The 24,207-nt window shown below is 38.9% G+C and overlaps 1 protein-coding gene across 15 annotated transcripts in view; it reads left to right on the top strand.

Moving 5' to 3' along the window:
- Positions 1-24,207, top strand: part of LOC108107547 (protein alan shepard) — a 135,825-nt gene that overhangs the window by 78,323 nt on the left and 33,295 nt on the right. For 10 of the 15 annotated variants that reach the window (XR_001772443.2, XM_017215100.2, XM_017215096.2 and 7 more), the window contains one exon: positions 5,106-5,141. The exons of 4 other annotated variants lie outside the window; for them this stretch is intronic. Coding sequence is in view for 9 of the 11 variants with exons in the window: in XM_017215100.2 (XP_017070589.1) it covers positions 5,106-5,141 (36 nt within the window). In the remaining 2 variants the exon portion in view is untranslated. Of the gene's footprint in view, positions 1-5,105; positions 5,142-21,632; positions 22,327-24,207 lie in introns of those variants that run through there. One more of the 15 variants, XM_017215099.2, reaches the window with a different exon arrangement.

The following is a 24,207-nucleotide window of genomic DNA, read 5'->3' as shown; positions in this document are numbered from 1 at the left end:
TCCCCCATTCATATGTGGCTGCATTTCAAAAGTTTTCCACAATAATGTAAGGAAAATGGCATCACAAAGTTTATTTCCATCCAAACTCTTTGCCCAATTTCCCCTCCTTTCTGGCAAGTTCATGTTGTTCTGCCTATATAATAAAGCACTTTAAGTGCCGCGGCACGAGCATTTTTGGTTCCATAGATGACACTAAAAGCTGTTCCCCTACCCTCCTTCTTAACCCCCCCGAAAAAAAAAAAAACTGAACTCTCATAAAGTGCGTGCACGCACCGCATAAATAACCGGGCAAAAACTTTGAGTTTTACGCATATGAGGCCAAGTTTATGACTGTGTCGTATAACTTAAACTACGCAGAATTCAATTAACTCGAAGCGCCAGCTTGGTAGTCCTGATTGTGGTCCTGAACTTGCCACGTTCCTGGACCAAGACAAGGACCCAGACCAACTGTGTCTTGGCTGACATCTTAAGCTGCTTGTGGGAGTGTGTGTGTAAGTGTGTCTGGCTTAATGAGAGCAGCATTTGCCTGTCAGATTGCTGCCTTTCTTCTTATTTTCTATACATAAACTCCGTATATAGATATATATTTTATTTTTCTTGACGCTTAAACAAAGGAGAAAACTAGCTTCAAGGACCAAAGTTTACTAACAACACACACATGTTGCAGAAAGTTTTTTTCTGCCGTGGGAGCAACAAACTTTAGTGACATCCCTCGTTTCAGCCAGACAGAGCCCCCAAAAAGTATGCAGCACGCATTTTAAACGTTTTTAATTTACAGACTGCCAGTTATGTATGAGTATGTATGTGTGTATGCATACCTCTAGAGGTTCTGGAATCCCCAAGCTTAGCGGACAAGTCCTGGTCTGAAACTCCTTGTCAGTCTTCAGTTGTCATGGAATTCGTTGCCCTCCGGTTTTCCCTCCTTTTTTTTGTCATTTGTCGTCGTTTCGTTTTTTCGGGGGTATTTGCATTTTTTTCCGTCTACCTTATTTTTTTGTAGGAATTTTGTGTCGTAATGCCGTGTATTTTGTTGTTGGTTTGATTGATGGCATTTGGCGCCATGCAGGGAAAATTTCTGCGTTTGTCATTTATAAATAGAAGAACAACAATGCCAGCGAAAGGAATATAATAAAACATTCCGCAATAGATTCCGTGAGGGTTGAGTTATTTGTGGGCGAATGGGCGACATTATGTGACCCCCACGAACTCGAGTGATACGGAGAATTAATTTGGATTGGGTTTTTTTTGCTGTGGGGGAAATTGGGTAATGGATAGGGCGGAATTAACTATAGACGGGGTTTTACATTAAGTTTAATACGAAAGAATAGTCTTAGAATAGGATGCCTAAAATCAGAATCTCCCCAAAATCGAGTTTTTCAACTACATACCATAGCATACTTTCCCGCTGAGCTCCTGCCATCAAATCGAATCAACCATCAACTGTATTTACCACATCGCAATCGATCTTTAGTTGAATGCTAAACTAACTTGCTTCATAGCAGCGCACCTAAATCCCCTAAAGCTAGATTTTCCGCCCCTTACAACCATACTTACAACCCTGCCCACCCCCCCTTCTACCTAAGAATTGTCAACAAAGTAGCCATTTTGTATGCTCGACCATGCCGCAATGTGTGCGCCACAATAATTAATTACAGCATTCTCTCGATGGCGGCGACAGCATTTGCCATTTTGTCCTTGCTACTGCCACACTGCCGCAGCTGAATCCGCTTCTGCTTCTTCTGCCACTTCCTCTGAGCCTTCTTGATTGCTGGCCATGTGCTGTTGTTGTTGTTGTTGTTGCTGGTGTAATTGTTGTATCCTTGACATTTAGAAGAACTAACAGTCGGTGCAAAAATGTTCGCCACGCTTCTCTGCCCTCAACCGGAAGTGAGAAATTCTTTAGCAGTTGAACCTAGCGAGTGGGCGAAGAAACATGAAGAAGAATGGTTAAATAAAAAAAAGAGAAATACACTGAGAAAAAGAGTTGTGATGTAAAACAAAATATATCCAAATTTGATGACATCTTTTTTTAGAATATTTTTCCTAAATTTTACTTTCCTTTTTTCTCTGTTTAAAAAAGGAAAAAAGTTTCACTATTTCGAACCAAAAAGAAAACCTTATGAGCTGCCTTTGGTGGCTTGAAGATTCATTTGTTGACAGTTCTAAACCACTGGATTTCTCCCATCTCCATTTTCCTCTAGTTTTCCCCTCCCACCTAAGCAACCTCCTCCTCCTCCTGCTGTATTCCACTTTTATGTCCCTTTTATATCCTGCGGAACATTTCTTGTGGCTGGCAATGCGAATTTGATTTTGCTCATTTGGCCAAACTAATTTGTGCATTTGTCTCTGTTTCTTCCGCCTCCATTTCTGTCTCTTTCTTCTCGTAATCTGCCCCTCTCTCTGCCCTTCTCTCTCGCACTTCGTTAATGCCCTGCAGCTGTTGCTGATTGGTTTTTATTTTATTATTTGACATATGTTTTGGGAATAGTTTTTCTTTTTTCTTTTTTTCCTGTTCTCTGGCTTTTGTCGTATTGTTAGCTAATGATAACGAGTGTTTAGGGAGCGGGGGATTTGCAAAAGGCGAGAGAAAAAGAGAAAATTTGCCAACTTTTTCGTTTGATTTGCATGTTTTTGGCAGGGAAATTTTGGTGTTGGATTATTCCGAGGGCGTTGGCGGGTGGGTGTTCCAGGGGGAGCCTTAATTAGATTAAAATTTGTGACAAATGTACGAGTCGTTTATGAGGGCAGCTGTTGGTGACTAAGCCGGATATGATGGATGCGTTTTAAATGGAAAATAGTACAGCTTAGGGAGGGGAAAAAGAAAGCAACATGGGGATAGGAAATGGGAAATTAAAGGTATATAAATGGGAAAAATAACAAATAACTGCTTTAAAATCTATAAAAACAGATTTTTATGGTTTATTTATGGAAATATTTTTTAGGAATTTATCTAATACAGCCTTCTCATCAATCAATTTTAAATAAAAAATAAAATTTGCAAGTCAAGTTTTATGTTATTTAACCCTCTAACCCCCTTCTAAGGTTAAGGGTTGTAACTTTTTGTAACTTTTGGATTTTTTAATCCATCAAATTTTTGGGTCTAACAAAATTCCAAAAATTTAAAAGCAATTCATTGCTTTTTAAGCAACAAATACTTAAAACAATTTGAAATAAAACCCAGGCACCTGTTAACCCGAAAAACCAGATGCTGTTTTTTGGAATTTCCCAGAAAAATGCTGTGGGAAAAGCGAAAACTTTTACAGAATGTTAATTACAAGGAAGCTCTGACGCAAATGCCGCCCACGCAGAGAGGAAAACCAAAAAAAAAAAAGAGAAGAAAAAACGAGACACACAAAAAGAACATGGAGAAAGCAGAAGAAAGTGAAATGAACCAGACTATGGCTAACGCCCTCTGGCGGCCAAGTGTCGAACGTTTATTAATTGACTGTCAGCTTCATATCCGTACGAAAAGAAACGAAAAAAAAAAAAATTGATATCCCGATGACAGTTGGCATTGTCTGTGCCACTCATTTTCGTTGCTTAACCAAGTTTTCTTTTGGATCCCCCCTGGACTACCCCCAAAGCTCCCTGTTTTTCCCGGGGAGATACTACTACTACTGCTGGTACTGGTACAGCCCCCCCTCTTTGTGTTTTTGTTAAGCCTGAAAACCACCCCTTCTTTCATGGTCGAGTGCAGAGGCAAAGTCCTTTTCAATGACATTGTCATTGCCATCCATTCGATTTCGACTCGTCTCGTTTCGTTTCTCGTCTCCTTGTTGCTCAACAGGTTGTGTCCAGTTTCCTGCCAGCTTTCAGACCCCTCCTTTTCTCCTACTTTCCTTTGAAAGTACCACCCTGTGTATAGTATATAGCCACCACCCTACCCTATATCACTCCCAAGAGAACTTTTTGCCACACCACACAGCCGGCTTTCAATCATGGCGGTCGGTTGGTCGGTCGTTTGGTCTCGGACACTTTTTGCCAACTTGGCTCTCAGTCAGCATCCGACATCGTTTCGAGCTGAATGTGCGTGCGCTAAAAACCAGGCAACAAAAACCATATTCACCACGTTCTATCCCTGTGTGTGTTTATGTGTTGGTACTCGCGAGTATCTGTGTGAGGGTGCAACAGCTGTTCGGGAAATCGGCCAAATAACAAATAAACTTGTCATTAGGCAGGCTGCCTTTGAAATAACCAACCCAAAAAAGGAAATTTAAACGAAGTGCAAATTTTCAATTTCAGTTGACACTTGATTAAAAAAGTTGTGTGTTCTTCGAACTTGTAGTTGTGTGTGTTTTCTCTTCGACTTCCTATTTGTTTTTTTTTGAATATATTTTCCGGGTAAGTTTTGCAAAACGGCAACATATGGTCCATAATGCCACGCCTACTTGTTTGGTTTCGGTTTTTTATTTTCAATTTTTTTTTTTTTGTTAGCTACCAGACGGCCACCACCCCTCATTCCATTGTCAATATTGATTTTTGTGTGATTGTTATTTATTTTTCATCTTGCACAGACACACTCCTTCGAAGGACTTTTCCTTGGCTTGTCTCCTGCCCAGTTTTCCACTTTTCCTCCTTTCATTCTTTCATTTTTTTTTTCCAAGTAAATCTTTTATGTAATTTAAAGCTTCTCGGGCTGGCTTTCTTTTGCCATATGTTGGCCATATCTCTGCGTGTGTGTGTGTGTGTGGGATGTGAAAAAGTGAGCTCGAGTCCCTGAGTCTCCGAGATTCGCAGGACTTGTACCAGCTGTTTTCACACAGGTGAAGGGTACAAATTGTTTGCACACCACTCCCCCTCCCCACCCAGCACAGACAGCAGGCAAGAGTGGGTTAAGAGATAGAGAGAGAGCTGCATGGGTTAAGGGGTGGGTGCAAGCCGGTCAGACTCAATTGAGAGATTAAATTGATTTACCTTGTTTGGATAATATTTATTTTCACTATGGTGATTGAAAGTGATTTATATTTATTCTATTTACATTCACAGCAAGTGCTGCTTGTTGGCTTTTAGAGTTATCGATAAAGTCAAGTTGGGCTGGAGTTTATATAGAGTATATATGTTTAACCGATTTAATAATATTTTTTATGCTTTTCTTCTCGTTTTAGGTAAGTTTTCTAAACCAACCTGTGGACTATTATTGGGTAAGATTTTATTAGAAGTAAAACAAAAATAGATTTAAATATAGAGCTGGGAAGGCAAAGATAACTAAACTATCGATAACATTATCGTTCGATAATTAAATAATCTTCTTAAAAACTTTACAAATGACTTAAGTCCTGTTTTTCTTGAGATTTATAAAGTAAATGAAAGAAACTCTGAGAAATATCGATTTTTTCGATAACAAAATCAATGCTTTGCCAGCTCTAAAATGAAACCTTAGATTAATAAATTCCCATAAATTCCAATAAACATTCCTAAGGGTTATCTCATTTTTATTTACTTGCCAGTTATTATATTTTTCCAATCCTTTTTTTTACACCAACCGTAACTTTCAACCGCAAAAGTTAAAGGTCATGAAAAACTCACAAAAGCCATCCAAAAATTATGAGAGAAAAAAATTCATATTTAGAATTCCTTTTCATGGAATCCTTCTTAACCCCAAAAACATGCAAATAAACGAAAAATATTTCCAATCAAGGAAAAAAGGGAGTCAGGAATGAAAGCCGCTGCAAACAAAGTTCAAATTTGTGGCAACAGTTGTGGCCAATACAATAACAATAAAAAAGAAAAATCAAAAATAAGAAAATCCTGAGAAAATCAAGAGCTAAACCCTAATAGTCAGCGAAAAACCAACGCCCAAAGGGGGAGGCAGAAAAGGATTCGCCCACCTCTGGAAATTGCCTCGGGAAACTTTGCGTTTGAAGGCAGGAAAAATCGAACAACAAAACTCAGGGAATTACTTTGAAAATAGTTGGCAAAAAACAACAACAACAACAACAACAGCAAGTAATGAGCATTGAGCGATAAAGCTCGATGCATGAAAAAGACGATGGCGAAGTGGGCGTGGCAAATGCAAAAATGGCGAACGGCAAGCGGCAAACTCGAGTTCGTGGCTAAATCGGAGATTGAAGTGGTTAAAGTACCAAGGGCCATTAGGGAAAGGGGAGAAAAAGGCAAAGAACGAAGGGCTGATCTTGAAGAAAGTTTTTTGGGGGGGAGGGAGTTAAATTGGTGGAATAAAAAGGGGTTAGAAGGGGGTGGCCAAAGGAAATTTGGTGGCGATGGCGACAGCTGAAATCAAAAGACAAAAACCCGACAAGTTGTAACCACAAAATGAAAGGGGAAAGTACCAAGCCACTAAAAACTCGCCCTTATCTTTGACAACCCAATAAAAGTGGGGAAAATATTTCAAGGAAATTCCTTTTTTTCATCTTTGGTTATAAATAAATTCTTGGAAAAATCAACTTAACTGCTATCCAAAATAAACACTTTGCAATCTTATTTATCCCATCAAAATAAAATGAAAATTATCCAAGGAAAAACCCACAGAATAGTTTCAAAGCCATTTCCATTGGCATTGTGCAATTTGCAGACCGATTAGCCGCAGGACTCATTTTGCAGTAGTGGCAAACATGAAATTAATTATGATCATAAAATTATGCAGCAGCATAATGGCCACGCCTGTTAGCCCTCCCTCTTAACCCACTCCAAACTTAACCCACACCCCCCACAAAGCACACCAGAATAGTTGAGAGAAAATAATAATTCGAGAAAAGTTTCCCTTGGAGTGCGTAATAAATGTTTACGCAAATTGGGCAACAGGCGTTGAGGATGTGCGATGTGGAATGTGGGGGGGTGAAGCCAAGTGTGTGTTTGTATCCTGGGGATAGTGGCTCCTGGAAAAATGAGGGGTGGGTGCCCCAAAGTGTGGCAACATCACTTAAGCTTCTCCCTTTTTGCCAACAGTTAACTAGACAAAATAATAGTTGATAATAATAGTTGCAAGGAGTTTTCGCCAGCCAAAAGTGCAATGGTGAGACAAAAAGAGAAAAGAGGGCGGAAAAAACTTTTTCCAAATGCACCAGAAGAATAACCCTTGAAATGTCAGGGGAAAACTGCAATGGAAACACTTCAACTTTAACTTCAAAAGTGTGGGTGATGGTGGGTGTTGGTTGGGAAATGCAACTAAGGACTGTGTGCGTAAAGTCGCTGGGAAAATGATAATAATTTATGTGGAAAGTGGCGAAAAAATGAACAGAAAAGTTAAGGAAGTTCAGGAGCTCTCTATTCTTTACTAATTTGGGAAAATTACACCATTCATTTAAGCAATTTTGGGAGAAAGTACTTTGCTTTTCACTGAAATGGGAAAATGTAAAGCTGATATAGGTACTAGTTTAGGTTTTTCATAGATTTTTCCTCTTATCAAGAAGTACTTAAAAAAGCTCAGAGAAAGCCAGAACTTCAAAGTCTAAAATCTCAAACTCTAATCCTCCTAATTTCTCCTGCTTTTCCTTCCTATCTTTCCTTGGCATCTAATCAACTTGTCAAACAGAAGTTTTTCCTTCAAATTTCCTGCCATCTAAGTAGACTTTTTCCATCTCCTCCTCACTGTTTCCCCCACTTTACGGCTTCATTAACTTTGCCTCTAATAACTCACACGTATGCCTCGTAGCAACCTGCCTTCTAGCCCCTTCCATCCATCTACTCATTAAAACGCAGCCAAATGAAAATTTTCATTTTTTTCCCGTTGTTCTTTTTAATAGTTGTTTTTTTTTTTTGGGTAAAGAAAATATATAAGAAAAAAAAAGAACAAGCTGTTTTAATGTTATATCTATTTTAATTGCAAAATGCTGCCCAAACTTCGCCGTAATGGAGTCCTTCCTTTCTAACTTGGCTCCTACTTGGGGGGCTCCTTTGGAGTTTTTGTGGTGGGAATGGTCTCTGTGCCGTCTCCTGGCCATAATTAAACTGCCATTTGGCACGTACGCGGACTTAATGATATTTACAGCAAAAACTCTGGAACACCCAGCTAACAGGGGAAAATATAATATATAAAAAGGAAAATAGGAGAGAAAATGTTTTGGAGCCAGGAGCAAGCTGCTGACACGTCGCGGAGTCCTGTCCCTCCAGTGTCTGTCACTTCTGGACGCCTGTGCAGCTCCTCTTTCTCTTAGGATTCATGTCCTTCTGTCGCCTTCTTTTTTGATGTTGGGTGTTCCATGTATTCTGCCTGACATTAGCTGGGTTGCCAAAACATATTTTGGTACCCTATGCTTTCTGGGGGATATAGTTTTGAAGTCTTACCCATTAATATCAAAAAATGTTAAGTCAAGAAGATACTTTTCAAAGCAACCTTAAGAAAAACTTCATATCTACAGGGTACTAACTACCTCGATTGCCTTTTCCCCTGAAACATTTCCCAGCTATTTACAAAAGGCGGAGTCGAAAGTCTTGTCACCTCGTCTGTCCTTTCCTTGGCTTTTCCTTCAACATTCTGTTTTCCCAGCCATATAACTCCTCATAAGTTTGCATGTTCTGTTAGTTTCTTAATTTTTTTTTCTTAGAAGTTTGACTTTTTTCTAAGAATATAATTTGCCTAGTCTGCAGAGCTTCCTCTTATTTCCGCTGTTCTGCTTGTTCTGCTTCAGCTTCTAGAGTTTTCCTTCCTGGTGGATGAAAAAACCCAACGGAAAAATTAAGAAATTCCTGTAGTATAATTGCTTGGCATACGTGCTGGAATTTTTGTGCTCTCTTCTTGTATCTCACTCTTTCTTCTTGGTACTCAAAACTTCCTGCTGCTTCCTTTTTTTTCTTTCTTTTTTTTTTTAGGGGAGACTTTCTTCCGTTTTTTTTTTTTTGAATTCGTTGCAAATATTTTTGCACATAATATTCAAGTTGCGTGCTTGGGATAAACTTTTTTTAATGCCTTTTTTTAGTATTCTCCATACGAACTCACTGCCTTGTACTCATTCTTCATCTGAACTCCTCAACTTAAAGTTCAAGTTGAAGTTTTTTGGAAGTTCTTCAAGTTTTGGCGCCAGGTGTAAAAACAGCCTAGAGGCAAAAAAAGAGCAAGAAAAAAGACTAAAAAAAAAAGAGAAGGAAGTTTGAATCCCGCATGGTTGCATTTTCACTTGCACACACACACAAAGCATGTGAGGTAACCCCAGACAGAGTTGCCAACTTTTTCGCTGGTTCCCCCAAGTGTCCTGCGGGTTTTTCCCTTTCCCCCCCCCATTTAAAAAGGAAAAGGGAGTGCCATGAAAGAGCTTACTGCGGTTTGCTCTCTCAACTGAACACGATTTTTGAATTAATGCATAAAATGCAAGCTCTTCCTGCCCGGCTTCCTCTTCAATTCTCTACCATTTCTTCCGCTCAAGTCTTCTGTTACTTCTTCTTCTTGTTGTTCATCTTTTTTGAACCCACAGGACATCCTTTTTGTTGTGCTTGTAACATTTTGCAGTGTTTCTGGCCAAATTGAAGTTGAATGTCTGGGACTTTATTGTTTGCTGGTAAGTGCGCGGAAAGTGGTTGAGGATGTGTGAAAAGGCTGGGTGGTCCTGCAAAATACAGGATATGCTAAAGGTATCTCATAAATTATAAAGTTAAAAAGGAGAATCTTTGATTTGGATATGAAATATTAAAGTCTATCTTTGGCTATTAACTTAAGAAACCTTCGACTTTACCCTTTTGAAGTCTCATCTTAGCTAGCTCTTCCTAACCTCGTATATTCTTCATCATTATAAACCACCTTATCAATCTTGATCAACTTCAACATAGCAATTGCATTAGAGTTTCCACGAACGACATCCTTTCTCCTTTGGGTTGTGAAAATTTTCATATTTCTCAAGACGTTATGTCTGCCGTTGATGCTCTTTAACCCACGGAGCTGCTCCTCTTAGAGTTTCTGCCATATTTTTCATTCCACTTCAATTATCATTATAGTTCACAATCAGCTGCCAAACGCGTTTATACTTGAGCTTCCCCCCACCACCCCTCTCAATCATGCGTCTCGTTTTCAATTTTCTCAATTCCCCAATCGATGGCAGCTTTTCTCTCTTCGCAGCTCGGGAAATTCAAAACAAGCTTGAACGCAGATGGAAAATAGTCGAGGAAAACTCAAGAAACGTGAAATGAAGACATATTCAATTATGCCAGTTCCGGGGGGCAAAAAAGGGGTTGGGGCAGGGTTGGTTGGGTGGTCTTTCGGGTGCCGAGAGAATTGGCAGCGGAGCCCAGAGCGCACTTCATCAAACGAAGTGTCAACAAAGTTAAACGAGAAACTGCAGCGACGACAACAGCAACAATGGTAATACCCATGGCACACGCAATCCTTCCTGGAATTCTCGACCCTCGCCCCCACTTTTTCCCCACTTCTAGTCCCCCTTTACTCGAAAATCATCTCCCTCCCTGGTTTGCTAGTCTGGGTGTGCAACAAAACATAATTCCCAAACAAATATGAATGTCAAACGTGACTGAAATGCAAATGCAAAAGAAACAAGAAAATAATCCCAAAAAGAAGAAGGTGAAACAGATGAAGAACTTAGAGTTTTCCTAGGGAAAACCGTAGATTCTATGCTCTTTAAGGTCAAGTTTAAGTAGTAAGGTTACGTATTTTGAAATATCAGAAACTAGAACTTAAAATTATCATTATCTTTAGAGGATTGGACTTGGATTATGAGAGGGAAAGAGTGAAACTTCTAGGAACTTGTAATGAAACTCTCTTATATCTAAGCTGTATTTGCTTGGGGAAACAGGAAACAATGATCTGAATAAGAATAAGAATCATTTTCCCCAAAGTCTGTTAAAAGAAAATGAAGAATTTCTGAGGTCCTACGAGTCATTGTAACCTTGTTTTGGATTTTTCCTCCACTTTTAAGTCCCCCTATCGAATGCAATGCTGCGTTTTTGTAAATCTGAGTAGTGACCATCACCTCCACCTACCACATCCACTTTCCACCTTTTTTTGTCCAAAACACACCTATTGTGGCAGTGATTTCATTTATGCAACCGCACAGAATTTTGGGATTGAAATCTCTGCTGGGTTGCATCTTTCAAGGGGTCTTCTCAACACGTTGACCGTAAAAGTTTCCGAGCTGTTGGGCTTCATTAATATTCCATGACTTTTGCGTGGGATTTCGTTTATTTTGCTATTCTCTTGTTTGCTCCTCTGCTTGGCTGTATATCTAGGCTTTTGGCAAAGTTTTTGGGTTTTATGTTGTTGTTTTTTTGGTTTTTTTTGGCAGCTTGTGTGCGCCATGAATTGTTAATATTTATGTGTGACACTATCAATCATCAATCTCTGTCTATGAATTTGTGGCCTGCTGCTGCTGCTGCTGCTGCCAGTGGCACAGAGCCTATCCATCAATATTTGCATTTCTATCTGTGGACTGGAGAATTCTACACGTTTCTTGCTCTTTTTTTGCCTCCTCCCTAAAAATGCCAAATTGAAGCAAGTTCGTCTCCCCACTCGTCTCGAAATACTTTTGTTTGTGGTTTTGGCTTTTGTTTTTTTTTTTTTTTGCAGATTTTTGTGGGGGATTTATTCTATATTTTGACAAATTGTTAGATTTTTTCCGGAGAGAGAGCCGGAGAAGTGTTATAAATGAACCGAAGAGCAATTCTTGAGAGATGCCAATTATGTTGAAGGAAAGTCAGAAAGATTGTTATCAATAGATGGATGGATTGCAAGTGATAGGATGTGTATTAGTTGAGATTGGAGAGGGGTTGGATTTTCGTATTCATGTGAGAGAATTAGGAAAACAAGCTGAGATAGATTGGTTTTTGTAAAGCTATGAAAAAGAAAGTGAAACTACTACAAAAACTTGTTATTTTAATGATTTATTTAAGCCTTAGTAACAGCCACTCTTAAGTTATTTATTTTCTATCAAACCTTTCCATTTATTTTCCAATACAACTTACCTGAAAGTTTCACTGAAATCGCCAAAGACTTAACCAATAATTCGCTGGCTAACATGGGTTAGTCTGTTCAAAGTTCAATTCGTTTTCAAAAACTTTTTGGCTAAAAACTTGTCACTTAACGAAAGAGCTTACACTTGATTTGGGTGTGTTGAAAGGATTGGAAACTCTTGGGATTTCAGTGATAATAATGTCAAAGGTCCCTCAATATTATTCCTTTTGTTTCCCACCAATTCTTATCACTCATCGACTTACCTTTTACTTATTCTTTCTCTCTCTCTCTTTTTTGCAGGTAAGTTTCAAAAGAATTTTTATGAGGTAAACAAGAATAAAAAAAAAAAATGAAAAAAAAAGAAGCTAAGAAAGAGGTAAGTTGGGGGTTTAAAAACCCCTTTGGGGATAGGCCTCCGCCACTTGTTCCCTTTTGTCCTGCTGCAATTTGCTGTTTAATTATTCAACGAGGATTTGTATCCTTTAACTATAGTGGGGAAGCAGCCCCAACTCTTTCGCTTCGCTCCCTCTTTTTCCAAAGCCAAAAGTTAAAGTCCTGAAAATAGAGGGAGAGAGAGACTAAGGGTGAGGGAGGGAGTGGCAAGGGGGTAGACAAAGCTCAAATCACTTTGTTTGCCCTGCACTTAGGTCACGCTGCCACACGGCTATAATCGGCTCAAAGTTAACTAACACAAAAAAAAAAAAAGAAGAAAAAAGCAGAAAAACCAAAAACGAGACGAGGAAAATGCTTCCGCCCACTGTTTTCCCACCCACTTGTCGCACATTTTAATTGGCAATTTGGTGGCGGCTGTCAGCAGGAGATGAAGGGGCTGCCAGGATCAGTGGAAGGACCCCGAGAAGGAGCCCAACCAGGAGCAGCTCCTGTGTAACACAATAAGCCGCGACATGTCCCAGAACCTCCATCCCACACCCGACATGTGAGCATAAACAAACAGTTTACGCCTCACCACCCACCAGTTTTCCAGCTTCACATTCTCGGATATTACCCTCAACCCCCCCGCTCTCTCTCTCCACCCACCACGCATGCTGGTAAAGCGAAAATTGACACTTTTAACAAGTCGAAGGAAAAAATGTCGCCTGTCGAGAGTTTAACCCGAAAAAAAAGGCAGCAAAAAATTGGCAAGGAAAAGAGGAGGAAAAGCTCTACAGTAAAAAGAAAAAAAAAACAAAAAATGACAGAACGCGGGTGGAAAGGCAACGCAGCCTGGCAAGATGAAAGCCAAGTGACAGCGGGGTAGCTGGAAAAGTATAGAGGAAAGTGGGTGGAAGGCGGCTGATACTATGTGATTCGTTAAGTGGCATTCCCGTTAGTCAAAAGGCCAAAGCTCCATGCTATAAAAACCCCCCAAAAAACCCAACCCACACACCCAATACAACCCCCTCAAAACATTTTCCCTCATGGACATGGCCAATTTACGCGTTGATAAACTTTTTGTTTCCTTGTCGTCGGTGTTGTTGCTCTGAGGCTTGTTTAGAAATTAGAAAAGTTGGAACAACAGGCGGTACAACGAATAATGTCAATAATTTTAAGAGACAACTCCCCACACCCCCTTAAATTCTTTATTTTTATTGGATTTTCATTTAAGAGGTTTGAGTTTTTTCTCGGTAGATGTGAAATGGAAAAGTTTTCATTTGACAGAAATATTTTTGCTTTTCTATAAATAAATATTGGGCAAGAAGGGGGGAAAAATTTAGAAGATTTTATGTTAGATTTTAAGAAGGTTAATAAAACCACTTTTTAAAGACACAAAAGATGTGAAAAACTTTCACAGATCTTATTATTTTTAATACCACACCTTAACTTTAGCTTTTTTGATAAGGGTGCCAAGTAAGAAAGTTAAAAAACTTCCCCAGACATAGTCTCATGTTTTATTTCATTAATTGTAGTGAAATTTAAGCCAAAGAATATGCAATTTTTGTTGTTGTAAAACGAACCGCACAAAGTGGTTTAGTGGAAATGTGTGGGTGAGGCATGGCATTAGCGTGGGTGTGATTTTTGCACAGCGCGCCATCTATGTGTGGTACGTACATGTAGGGGGTGTCTAGTAGCGGTTCTTTCGGTCACCCAACGGATGTTCATAAATCACTTTTTCCCGCTGCCGCTGCTCCTGCTGCCGCTGCTTCTGTTGCGCTTTCAATGTTTGCTCTGTGATCAAATTCAGATTTGCTGTCAACCGAAACTGGGCTCCATAACAGTCCGCCTCGCCGCGCTTTTTACCACCCCCTTTTTATCCAAACGACACCCACACGGCGCCTCAAGTTACACACACTGGCACACCCGGTATCGGTGACCATACACAAAGAGAAAATTATACTTATATTGATTCCCAAAGAATGTTAAATGAAAATTAGGTATGAAAACCTTTCATACTTACTAAATTGATAGAAAATCGATATATTTATCGATAGTGAAAGGTGTTCTTAATGATCATTTCTATGGTGTCTGTGGGCTTTTTGATTATAATAGTGAAATATTATCGATATCCTTATCGAAACTTTCTTCGATTTACCATTTTATAGAAAAATAAACTTAAATCAGTGAAATTTTTCCTCAGTTTTCGAAAATCTCATATGAAAAGTGTGTGTGGGAGTGAGTATATCGGTTTACATTGAATTACGCTTGACTGATGACTCCCATTTCGGATCCTTGTGTGGCGCCCTCTCTCTTTTCTTCCTTCGAAGTCCTCGTGTCCAGTGGAAGTCATGTAATGATTGCCCCCGCCTTCGCCTCACCGCTTGGGGCACACTTAATGTTCATTAAATTTATGAAAATTTCAGCAATGATTTATGATTCTTTTGGGGGCAGTTCCCAGTGTCCTACCTCCCACTTTGCCCTCTCTCTTATTCCCTTTCTGTCTGATGGAAAATCGTTTTAATGAGCTTTGAAGTCGATGTGAGCTCGATTTAATGGCTTTTCTAGGGGATTTTTTTTCGCTTTTTTCCGGTTGTCGTTGGGGTAGATAAAAGCGTTACTTGATTGAATTAGTTAGGGGGGTTTTAGTATAATGTGTGGAAATATAAAAGCATTTTCTATGGTGTTGGCATTGAATTTTCCATAAGCCTGAAGATTAGGGATTAAAATTTAAAGTGATCCTGGTCAAATCTTCTGAGATATTTTAACAGAATTTCTATGTATTAGTCCGAAATTCTATGGCATATTGTTTTGACTTCCTTCCGTCCATCGACCATTCTCACTCCATTAGGATTCATCTGCTGTTGCTGGCTACCCATTCCCCCGAATGATAACTCCCTTAACGGTGGGCTGAGCACGCACCAAATTAACCTGAACATTGAATACTCTCTTTGGGTATCCACCCATTCCAGCCATTAAGATATCAATTTTATGCATGCCCACAGTTTCGGACTCGGACAAATCCTCAGCTCAGTTGCCCAATTTTGCTCATACATAGAAATTATATATTACCGATTACATACAATTTATGGATATGCGAAGGAGAGTTGGGTGGTTTTTCAAGGGGGGGTTGGGGAGGGTCAACTGTCTAATTTAGTCCGAGACATGACTTCAAATGTCAACCAATTGTTGTTGTTGGGGCCCCTCACATTCCGTCCTCACCAGTTAATGTCCATTATGGATGGATGTCCATTAATGTTCATGTTTTCATGGTTATGTTTGTCATTAAAATGGACAACACGCACACATACTCATACAGCAGGATATCACACAAACACACGCACACTCATGTGCAGCTGTGATACGCATTTTCCTTGTTATCGTTATTGTGTTTAAGTTAGTAAAAAGTTAAGTCCAAATTTACTGTTTGTTTGACTTCAAAGAAAAGATATTCCTTCTGAAATCTCAGCATGTAATATTCCTGGAATTCATCTTTCCTTCCTTTCCTTTAACTTTTCACTGGAAATCTCTGCTGTCACTGCATAACTAAACTAATTTCCATCTCTCGTACATAACCTTGAACGTACTGGCCACACTAGCTAGCTTAAACCCCAAGATTTTCTAACATTTCAGTGGGTTTTCCACCTCCCCACCCCCTTTTGTGAAGGTTTTTTCGCCTACCCCCCCCCCCTTTGGCAGCAGATGCACTTAATGCAATTCCGCTTATTTCTTAGCAATTCAGGTATTTTATTCACATTTTACACTTGAACATCACTAGCACACTAGCACCAACCCCCTTTTTGACATTTTGGGGGCGTAGTCTTGAGGAGATTTTAAGAGGGATTATGAAAAGGAATTTGTGGGGAGACTCTTAGCTTTAAAACTAAAGAGAACCGACGCCACTGTGCCACTCATTTCAGCTATGCGGAATTTTCTGCTTTGCATATTTTCCTGTGACTTTCCCAAGACGTTTTGCCTCCCCCATTTCTGTTTTTTTTTTTTTGTGCTGGAAAATTTTCGCCTAGAGTTGGGATAATGAGATTATGATGGATACATTCCTGCTTGGCTCCGTCTTAAGGTGGCTTAGAGCTGCTTTTGTGATAGGATGGCAAAAGGGGGCAGGGGCTTTGGCGAAAAGCGGGCTGGAAAAGCCTTTCGGATTGCCTGCTTAATGGCCAAGTATTACCGCAGGATTGTCCTGGCAAATTCAAAGTTCACAAAGTCAGCGTCAAGGCTGAACTTTGTGTTGACTTTTTTTTGTGAATTCCGCCAACCCTTTTTCTGTTTTATCTCATTTTAGTCAACGCCTACAATTTGCTCTGAAATTTCCCATTAATTGCGGTAAATCTGTTTACCCTCGGTGTGTTTATCTGAAGTTTGCTGTTATCATGTATTTCCTAAAAATAAACCAAAGGCAAACAAAAATCCACAATCGATAAGGAACGCCCACAAAAAAACCGAACTTGTTGCACATATTTATTTGGTTAAATGTTTTTCAGATATCGATGTGTCCGTTATAACCTATTTTTAGCCGATTGTTAGTTTTAATGACTCTGTTTGATAAAAACGCTAATTATTAAGAAAAAAATCGGGGGAAAATCTCTAGAGAACGAATCTGGATTTCGTAAGAAATTTGCTTGACAAATTTGTCCCCCAGGACCCACAAACAGGGAAATTTATTTTAAATTTCCTCGTAAAACATTTTGGTATTCAAATGATTTATTAAAACGGAAACTAACCTAACAATTAAAAATTTGTGTTTTTTCTTCGATTTACAATTTTATTTTTGATTACAAACTACTCTACCTGCACCACAGTAAACACACAGAAACACCAATTCATGGGAAAAAAGTTAAGTTTGCGCTGATAAGTATTGCTTCATAAATACGAGCTTGTCATTAACGTTAAAGCTTTTATCGTTAGCTTCCACCAGCCCGCACAGCGTCCCCTACCCATCCCTAGTATCTTCCCACTCCGAACTCCCTTTTTTCGCACATGTTTACTTATTTATTTGGATACACATTTATATTTATTTCCTGCTGCGATAATTTTTGTGCTGCTGCGACGGCGTTGACAACAACAATTGCTAGCGATTGACAGGCGACATGCAATAAAAATGTTTGCCCAGCACAGTCGTGGTCAAGTTAGTAGTACAAGTTACTTGATTATAGTTTTGTTGACAAATCTCAAAATATAAAATTTGATTACATCCGTACATATTCTTAAAATCCTGGTAGGTAAATATTCAATTATTAATATCAAATCAGTTTTCTGCAAATATAATGTACCCCTATGCCAAATGCTCGTAATATCCCTTGAGTATTGAAAACCTTTTCAATTTGTAATATGTTTACCATATGTTCAAGTGATATATGGGTGATTTAACAATCGTTAGTAGTGCGGGTAATTGAAACCTTTGGGATATATTTAAACATGTTTAAAAGGAAGAAGGAATAATCATGTTCAGAAAAGACTATTAATTTTCTTTTATATTTGCAATAATTACATTTTATTTATGGATATTCAATGTACCATTATATTTACCACCACTATATGTGGGTGGTTTAGTATGTGTTTAGCGGGTGGTGATGATTCTGTAGATACTAGGTAGGCCAGGGGTGATGATTCGTGTGGGTGGGGACTTTGTGGTTTAGTGTTTAGACAGTTTTGGATAGTCAATCGGTCAGTCAGAGACAGAAGTGCCGCAAATTGATGAGTCGTTGATGCTGCTGACGCCTCTGTCGCTGTCGACGTAGCAGCCAGCGCTGCTGTCGACGTCACCAGCAGTGTTACTGGACAGAAAATGGAAAAAGAAAATGAAAAAAATGCGGAGTGAAAGGGAGGCAGTGAAAGAGAGGGCCCAAAAGTAGTTGGACTGATAAGAAACACGAACGTACATACGTATGATGAATAAACCAAAACCGCGAGGAGGAAACAATAAGAATGGAAGGGAAAAAAGGCCAAGTAATGAGCATTTAATTTCTTGACGACCTGCAAACGAATCTAAATGAAAATGGAATGAAATGAGGCAAAAGAAGTAAATGCACGCCATAAGAATGGCACTGAGAAAAATTAATAGGTCTTATGGTTTTTGTTGGGTTATTATCGTTAATTGAAACTGAAATATTTCAATATTTTAAGTCCATTAAAAAATTGGATAGGTAAAACTCCCTGTTGAATCCCCAACACGCTTCAATATTATTATTAAAATATTTTTTAACAGTGTATAATCAAACAAGATATGATAAAATAAGAAAATAGCGATGTCAATGGGAATGGGAATCGGCGATGGTAAATGGGATATGAGAGGTAAAGGATGGGGTAAACGTTGAGGCGAAGGAAAACTGGAAACACACGAGCAACAGTCCAGTAACAAACCAACAGCAACAACAACGTCTTGGGGTCCAACTCGCATAACAGTTGAACAAACAGTAAATGCTATTAGAACAAGAAGACGAACAAGAATAAGCAGTAACAGAAGATGCTGCCTGCGTCAGTGGCTAGAGGGAGATAGAGACAGGGGGAGGATGTCTCTGCCGGCGTCACTGCTATTACTGTAATCGCGACGCCGCTGATAATGTATTTAATATAAACAATAGCGGTCAACTAAATATGTATTACCATTTTCTCTCCTATGTCATATCCCTGATTTTTGTCTCAAAATAATCAGAATTATTCTCATAACACAGCCAAAAATGGTCGGAATATAAAAAGTCATACATCGCTGAAGTCGTAATTAAAATTAGTGAAAAACTGCATTCACAGTTTAAAATGTAAATTTTTTGCCATTTTTTGCAAATTTTGATGATGTTACCCCTTACAAAAAAAGCAAAATTTTGCCAAAAACTAAAATTCACAAAATCGTCAAACGAATGATAAGGAAAGTTAGTATTGGTCGTTAGCTTCACAAACCAGTCATTCTTTTAGCTGTACGTCTTGATTTGGTAAAGTTATGGGTATAAAACCGATTAAAAATATGTAGTAACATACAAAAATATTTAACAAAAATATTTTAAATATCCTGCAGTCTTTAGTGTTAGTAATAATTAATTTAAAAAACAAATATATTCTTGTGTGTATTTTTTTTTTTTGCCGCATTCACACCCCGCTGCCTTGGCATGACGTTGACGTCGACTGCGAGACGTAGACCAGCATGAAAATGCAGGAGGGATAGAAGAATAGGGAGGGGAGATGCCGCAAGCCGATAAAAAGGCAGGCAAAGTCGCAATTTTCCCCAACACACGCACACAGGAGTGTGTGAGAGTGTGTGGGTGCCTTTTCCATATGGGCGCATTTATACGCGTTCGTTTTCAATTGAAAATTCCCCTCGGCTATCGCCCTCTCACTCTATAATATTGTTTCTCTCTCTGTTTCGTTTGTTTTGCTATCATCATGGTTGTTCCCTCATCTTCTTGCCGTCCCTAGTCCCTCCCTCCCTTCCTTCTTAACCCACATACAAGATTTTCTTTTTTTTTTGCCAACGCATTTTGCTTTTTATCAGCTGATATTCGCATTCCCCCTTGCCCATCCAGCTGTCCCTTTCTTAACGCGAATAAAATGTAAGCCATAAAATTGCTATTCTCCATTGAAATTGCTTTCTTTAACTCGTTTCTTTTGTCTCATTGGGATTCTTGCATATCTTTATCAACGACTTTTTGCTTGGTTTGATGCCTTGCTTAACGTAATATCATAAATTCGAAAGGAAAGAAAAAATATTACAATGATGATTCATGGAAGAGATGAATTGGGTAATGGTTTGTAGACGAATCCGGTTTTATAAAGGAGAAGTTTCTCAACTTCAGTTATTTTTATTGTTAGTTGAATTTCTGATGATTATTTAACTTGTTTTTTAAAATTTAATCAATATTTTTATTTTTATTTATCTTATACCATAAAAGATCCGGTCTCTAGTAATTACCTCAATGGAAATTCCTCCCCCTTGTTTCTTACCAATTTATCAATTAAGTAATTGTCAATCAATCAGTAGAAGCATTCTCAAAAAGTCAAAGATTCATTCGCCGTGAATTATGGGCAATTCCAGTATGAGCATCAATCTGTAAACTGGTTTTCTCAAAAACTTCGTGAGTGAGCTAAAAACAATGTTAAATTTCTCACTATTATAAAAAGTGGGTTAGCCAAAAGTACGAAGCGAATGAGACAGGGGATTCCTTCAACTCAAAAACTCATTTTTATTTGTCTTTTTTTAAGAAAAAATACTTCAAAGTTGGTGGCTCTTTATAATAAATTGTGGAAAATGAGTGATTCAAGGCAGGCAGGTGGCCATGATAATATTTTTTAGTGCTTTTCGTGGTGCGATGGTGCCAATTTAATAGTTTTTCACCCAACGCTCTCGTGTTTTCCTCCACGGTTGTTGATTTATTTTTACGAGCGCCAAACAAAACAAAATTCGGTTCAAAAGCCGCCAAAAAAGATGAAATTGACGACCAGATCATCAGCTGGTGACTTTTGGGTTTTTGGGGGTGGCGGAAAATTCGGGAGCGGGCTAATGGAAGACAGTGGATGGCAAACAGCCGCAACACTCAAATTTGTTTCTCACGGTGCCGCCAAACAAAAAAAAACCACTTGTTAAAAACTACTTATACGTACAGTGGATAATCGGTAAACCAACCTGAACTATCTCTAATGCAAATGTTAATGGTTTATAATTTATAAAACAAAATCAAGCGAAACGATTTTCAAAATGTTTTTATAGAACTACAATTGGTTTCCAAAAATAAAATCTAATCCATAATTTTTAAGGTGCCACTGTACTTAGCTAAAATTTAATTTGCCAACAAAGTAAATGAGCGAGCTAAGAAAAAGAGTGATAACAAAATTGGCAAAACAAACGAGAGAGCGAAACGCGTTTGCCAAAATGATGAATGGAGTAATATATTTGCTGCAAGCTAGATTTCTGCTCCACTGTGCGAATTTTTTGTGTGTTTGTTCTGCCTCTTCTCGTCTTTTTTTTTTTTGGGTGGTGGCGCTTTGCGACGTTGGCAGAGGCGTTAGCAGAGGCAGAACTGACTCAGACGTTGACGTCAGTTCTTTCTCACTCTCTCGCTCTGTCTCTCGCATTTTGGCATTTGCACACTCTCTCATTTTTTGGGGAAAAATACACCCTCGCCGCATACGAAATTTCTTTTTCCGGTAAACTAAGGGTGTGGGTGGGAAAGAGAGAGTGAGAAGGAGAGAGCAAGGAGTTCCGCTTGCCGGCGCTTTTCTACAACTATTTGCCATTGCCGCTCTCTTCGCTCTGCCCGCATTCCCGCCTCGTTCATTCATTCATTAGGCGCTCCCAGTTTCTCTCTCGCTCACTTTCTGTCTCTCTGCGCATGCCCTCTGCAGCGCTGCCTCTGCCGCTGCCGCCGCTGACGTTGCGTTGTTTGAATTCCGCTTTCAGCTCGCTTCACAGTTTGATTTTAATTTTTGTCGCGGTTAGTTCGCAGTTCGCAGAGCGCGAAGTTTGTCCAGTTCTCCAGTAAAGAAAGAGACTTGCCAACTTACTCTCTCCTCCCACTTACTTCCTCCCGTCGACGTTATTGAGATCAGCTGCTCTCGCAACAACTATAACTGTAGTTACCGTCTCTTTTGCATCGCTCGTTTTGCCTCTGTGTGTGTACGTCGCCAAGTGTTTAAGTGTGTGCGTAAGCTTAAAGCTGATGAACAAAACGAAAACGAAACAAGAAGAAATATAAATTATAGCAGATATATTAAATTATAACCAGAAAGAGAGCACCAAGTACGTGTCTACCTCTTCCTTTTTGTGTGTGTGCGTGTGCATAAAAAAATATATAAAAATAGCAATAGAAAGTTATTAAAGCGTTGGCAATAAAAAAACAACAAAAAATACCAACGAACAACGATAGGAAGCGGAGAACCAAATAGTTAAAGCCAACGTCAACGTCTCTGCCAACGTCGCTGCCAGCGTCGCACTTGAAAACGTCGCAAAAGTTTGTAAACACGCCAGTGTGTGTGCGTTTGTGTTTTTGCCGGTGTGCCAGTGTGCGTGTGCCTAGAAAAGAGTAAAAAAGAAGAGCAAGCAGAAGCCGAAGAAGAAAAGGAGGAAGCAAAAGAAGCAGTAAAAGAAGCCGACAGCAAAAGTAAATAAAACCAAAATGCCCCAGGGCAAAATTATATTAAATTAGACACATACTCAAATTAATAACAAGAAGAAGAAAGAAAAATAAAGCGCCCACACACATACACAATATTTGCCATAAAGTTCAATGTCTGTTTGTTTGTTCGAATATATTAAATACAATTTTTCGGTTTCCTTGCTCATTTTTCTCTTTGTGGCGTGTATAATTAAATAAGCTTTACGTATGTTTGTGTTTAAATATGTTTGTCAAGATTTTTGTAGAATTATTTTGCCAACGATTAAAGGTTAGCCACTTTTATTTTTTCCCGTTTTTTTTTCTTGCACAAAAAGTCATAAAAAACCAAATGAAGTGACAAATGCCAAACGTCAAGATAAAGTTCGCCAAGCAAAGAGAGAGATAAGAGAGAGGCAGAGAACTTAAAAATCAGCTGATTTCCCTTTCCATTCGGTATTACCCGTTAGAATTCCAAGAATTGTTCATCGCCTCGTTTGTTTTTGTTTATTTTCCATTGTGACGTGTTTTAATTACTGAGAAAAAATATGGCTCGCAATGGAAATTTTTTGTATATTCCCCTTTTTCATATTACTGATTTTATTTATTTTTTCAGTAATTGAGTGATAATTTAGTGTGTAATCTCTTGTGTTAATCTGTATTGTCATTATAACTAATTGAACTTTGATATGACATGTTTAATCTATTCTAAATTTAACGAGTCTAAAAATAGAGTTGTCATGTAGATTTAATATTGTCTCAAAGCTGTTATCATATGGAAATATTTTGAAAGTGAAATGTTGCCAGAGCTTTTCCTACAATATCATATGGTGTTTGTGCTTTGTTTTCTGTGTAATTTGTTAGCGCTTATCGAATAAAGTAGCGCTGCCTTTGAATTAGTCAGCCCTCAAATCATTTGATTCAGATTGCTGTGAGTATATGATTGTGTATATGAGCTGGTAGTGCCATGCACGATTTTCTACACTGCAATCACTCAACACACTTTAATTATAAACTGCAAATTACATAACCTTTGGGAAACTTAAATTTATTATTGCAATTGCAAAAACATTTATTAGCTTTACACATACTGAAAATTATATTGTTATAAAATTCAAGTTAATTTTTTTCAGTGCATTTTCGCCCCATTCAAAGAATACTGTCCGATATGAAAGCGACGAGGCAACGACTGATTAAGTCTGCCGACCAGCTCCTGCCCCTCCGGGCACCTCCACTTCACCCCCCCTTTGCCACGCCTTAAGGTCGAAGTGCCGGCTGAGCTTGTGAAGTCCAAGGTTAAGCCTTTATTTTCGGGTGATTGCAATAGTATTAGTAGCAGTAGTAGCGTTTGCTTGTGCGATAAAGAGGGCAACTTTATTTTTGGCATTTTTTGGTTGCTTTTGTGTGCACCCCTTCTTCTCGTTACGTTTGCTCCTTTGCTTTGTCCTTTGTCTCGCCGAAAAGGAGAAGAGGAGAATAAAGAAGGCAAAGTGAGACATGAAAACAACCCTTGAAAATGGGCAACAATGAAATTTCTTAACAGCTTCAAGGAACTTTCTCTGCGAACAAGTTGCAGTCATTGCACCCTCCACCTTCTTCTTCTCTACACACGTATTTGTATGTATGTATGTATGTATGTATTTGTATCCTTTTCTCTCTTTTTCTCTCTGCCCACGCCCCAAAAACAAGGCGAGCAGACAACATCGTTAACCTGGCCCCGGGCCTTAGGGGATTATTTCGCCACCCCCTGCAAAGTCCCCCGAAAAAAAAAACCTCACTTTGTTCTTTGTTTTATTTCTGTAACAAAGTAAAAGTTGTAAAAAAAAAATTGAGGAAAGCAGCGAAATAAGAAGAGGGAATAAAAAAAAGCAAAGATGCTGAACGTGAGCG

This window comes from Drosophila eugracilis, unplaced genomic scaffold, assembly GCF_018153835.1.
Source record: "Drosophila eugracilis isolate 14026-0451.02 unplaced genomic scaffold, ASM1815383v1 contig_2088, whole genome shotgun sequence".
Classification (NCBI taxonomy): domain Eukaryota; kingdom Metazoa; phylum Arthropoda; class Insecta; order Diptera; family Drosophilidae; genus Drosophila; species Drosophila eugracilis.
Note: the sequence above shows the minus strand (reverse complement) of the source record. Positions and strands in the feature narration are given on the sequence as shown.